The sequence below is a fragment of the Cebus imitator genome, unplaced genomic scaffold (assembly GCF_001604975.1).
Source record: "Cebus imitator isolate Cc_AM_T3 unplaced genomic scaffold, Cebus_imitator-1.0 Scaffold509, whole genome shotgun sequence".
Taxonomy (NCBI): Eukaryota; Metazoa; Chordata; class Mammalia; order Primates; family Cebidae; genus Cebus; species Cebus imitator.
Window position 1 is genome coordinate 493,301 of NW_016107824.1, and position 3,590 is coordinate 496,890.

General features: G+C 64.3%; 1 protein-coding gene across 1 annotated transcript in view; it reads left to right on the plus strand.

The window, feature by feature from the left end:
- The window catches only part of CDH15 (cadherin 15), a 23,305-nt gene that overhangs the window by 5,957 nt on the left and 13,758 nt on the right, over positions 1-3,590 (plus strand). Inside the window, exons 2-3 of the mRNA XM_017513929.2 lie at positions 1,607-1,765; positions 2,379-2,534. Coding sequence (XP_017369418.1) covers positions 1,607-1,765; positions 2,379-2,534 — 315 coding nt within the window. The remainder of the gene's footprint in view (positions 1-1,606; positions 1,766-2,378; positions 2,535-3,590) is intronic.

Here is a 3,590-nt window from a genome sequence, read left to right on the forward strand (position 1 = left end):
CCTCCTCCACCCCTCCCCCAACCCTGTCCCCTGCCGCACTCGCGTCCACGCAGACTGTGCCCCCACAAGCTGCACCGGGCATCAGCCTGGGCAGCCTCCCTGACCTGAGAGCTTGACAGTGACCCTCATGTCCGTGGCTAGCCGGGTAGGGTCAGCACAGAGCTGTGTCCCTGTCCCGTCAGGTGTGGCAGCTTCTACCAGGCTGTGCTTTGGGGTCAGGGGTCTTTCAGGAAGAGCCATGCAGCCCACCCAGAAACACTGACCCCCCAGGCTCAGGTGGTCCAAGCACAGGTGGCCTGGCGATCCCAGTGATTCCAGCACCAGGCAGGGTCTGCCACCTCTGTCTAAGCGTCCCTCTGACCAAGGCAGGACCAGGGCCCCTGGGAGGGTGGCTGCGGCCCAGGCTAGGAGCCGCGTGTGGCAGCTGTGTTTCTAACACCAGAACATTCAGGGCATGCTTCTGGGGCTGCTGCCAGTGCCCCTCCACACCCGGGTCTTTGACTTGGCTCCCTTCTCTAGGCCTCAGTTTCCCAAGCTGAGGGGTGGGGTGAGGCCACCCGTGGTCACAAAAGCTGCTGACAGTCAGTGGACCTCGGGAGAAGTCAGGGGCAGCAGCTGTCTCCACTTTGAGGCCTTTACTGGCCCGAGGGTCCCTGGCCCCGGGTGGGTGGAGATGCGCGACATCTCCCTCTGCAGCCCCACGCTCTGCCCAGGCCCCACCCCTACCTCTGGGGCTTCCTGGGTGCATGACCAACAGTGCACCCCAGCCCCTGGGTGTGGCAGAGATGGGCACACCGGGGTCCCAGGAGCTGAAGGATGGGGTGAAGACCACCGAGGTTCCCGTCCTGGGACAGCAGTGAGGCTGGGGTGGGGCTGGCCCTCCGGCCCCCGCCGTGTCCTCCTGGCTGTGTAGCCACAGCAAGACCCACCCCACCCAGCCCCTCCAAGGCAGCCCTGGCCCCCCCAGCCAGCCTCAGGACCCTAGCGGCCACCGCTGGTCACCGCCGGCATTGGCGGCCCAGCCCTGACCTGATGCGACCTGTCGGACCCGCCGCAGGCTGGGTCAGCCGCACAGCTGGGGGCTGCTGTAGGAACTGGGGTACGTTTCCAGCTGCTCTTGGGGACAGGCACCTTCCCGAAGGCACCACCCCGCAGCTCCCTGGGACCCTCCACCGCCAGGACCCCGCACCCTGGGCACAGCCACCAGCTTCCTGTGGTCATTTGGAGTCAGGACCGCCAGTGGCCCCAGGGCCTGCTGCGTACACGGCTACCCTGGCACCTGGGGCGAGGCTGTGCCCCCGCTGAGTGAATCTAAGGGGTCTCTCCCAGCCAGAGACCCGGAACTCCCGCGCCTCCTCCCAGTGGCCACAAGTGCTCACCAGGGGCTGCAGACAGCACGGCTGCTGAGTGGGCCCAGGAGGAGACTGGGGCAGCTGTATGGGGCTTTGAGGGCCAGTACTTGGGGTGTGGAAGCCCCGTGAGCCAGTGAGCACCCACCTACAGCCCTGAGGGAAACCTGTGGCCTCCCCGCAAGCCCCAGCTCCCAGCTGCTCCTGCCGCCTGGGCTCTGGGAGATCATGCTATGGGACGCGTCTGTCTGTTGCAGAGCCTCTGCCTGTCTTTGGGGGTTCCTGGATGGAGGAGGCCCAGCACCCTGTACCCCTGGCGCCGGGTGCCCACCCCAAGCCGCGTGCGGAGGGCCTGGGTCATCCCTCCGATCAGTGTGTCCGAGAACCACAAGCGTCTCCCCTACCCACTGGTGCAGGTGAGTGGGTGGAGTGGGGAGGGGGGGAGGGGTGGGCTGGTCCCCTGTGCGTCTCCTCATTCCCTAAAAGTCTCCTGGGAGCTAGGGGAGCCCCCACTGCTGTTATAGCCAAGCCAGCGGGGCCACGATTCAGGGCCTTGCCAGGGCTCTGGGCTTCTGACCTGGGTTCCAACCCTCCCCGTCGCCTGGGACCGCATCAGAATCCAGAGCTGCTCCCACCCGACATGTGCCTCGGCTGGACACAGTCCCTGTCGGGCTGCAAGCACGCTCGTCGTGATCTCTGTCCGTATCCACTGTGCTGAGTAGGTGGAGGCGAAGGTGGACCGCATTGCCTGAGCCTCAGCTACACACACCCGGAATCGGCCCAGGGACCAGGGCCCTGAGGACACCAGGGCTGAGCCTGAAAGGACGCTGCAGGACGGGGCACCCTTGAGGCCACAGGCTGAGCCGGCCCCAGCCCAGCACAGCTCCCTACTGGGCACCAGGCCCCTCCTCCAGTCCTGGGAGCTGTAGACCCGCCCTGCTCCCAGCCAGGGCGGGGCCTGAGGGGCAGGGGAGGGGGCAGAGGCCCCTGCCCCCGAGTGGCTCTCTCTAGCCGTTTCCTGCCCTGCAGATCAAGTCGGACAAGCAGCAGCTGGGTGGCATCATCTACAGCATCCAGGGGCCCGGCGTGGATGAGGAGCCCCGGGGCGTCTTCTCCATCGACAAGTTCACCGGGAAGGTGTTCCTGAACGCCACGCTGGACCGTGAGAAGACCGACCGCTTCAGGGTGCGGGGCTGCGCCGTCCGGCCCTCGCCCCTCAAGCAGGCCTGGTGGGAGCAGTGCTCCGCCCCCCACCGGACCAGGCTTCTGCCCCAGCACCCAGGCCTTTAGGCCAGACCGCTTCCCCTGCAAGATCCAGGCACCCTTAAATAGGGGCAGGTACAGGGGTCTAGGAGCCAGGACCGGCAGCCCGAGGAGGCAGGTGTTTCGGGTCATGCTCGCATTCAACAGGAGGGCAGACAGGCCTGGTGGAGGAGCTTGCTGCAGCTCAGGAGTGCCGTGAAGAATCTCAAAATAGTGTTGCTGGGTTTTTTTTTGAGCCGGAGATTCGCTCTGTTGCCCAGGCTGGAGTGGGTGCCATGATCTCGGCTCACTGCAACCTCTACCTCCCCGGTTCAAGCCATTCTCCTGCCTCAGCCTCCTGAGTCGCTGGGATTATGGGTGTAGCCACCACCCCTGGTTAATTTTTGTATGTTTAGTAGAGATGGGGTTTCTCATGTTGGCGTCCCAAAGAGCTGGGATGGCAGGCGTGAGCCACCGAGCCCAGCCCCAGAATTGTGCTGACCCCAGCGGCAGCCACTGTTCTTGTGGGTGGGATTAGTCAGGGAAGAAAGCACTGATGGCCTTTGGAGGCTGGAGTTCTGGGGTCTGAGAGAAGGGGTCGTGAGAGCCGGGCGAAGTAGCTCACACCTGGAATCCCGGCACTTTGGGAGGCTGAGGCAGGAGGATCGCTTGAAGCCAGTTGTTCGAGACCAGGCTGGGCAGCAAAGTGAGGCCTTGTCTCTACAAAACAGCAAATGGTAAAATAAATTAGCCAGGGGTGTTGTTGCAAGCATGTGCCCCAGCTACTTGGAAGGCTGAGGTGGGAAGATCCTGCAGGACGGTGACGCTGCACTCCAGCCTACGTGGTAGAGCAAGACCTTGTCTCAAAAAAAGGAATAAAGGACAGTGGGAGCAAGAGGAGGAGGGAGCCCCAGAAGCCAGAACCCCAGAGCCCAGAACCCCAGAGCCCAGAACCCCAGAGCCCAGAACCCCAGAACCCCAGAGCCCAGAACCCCAGAG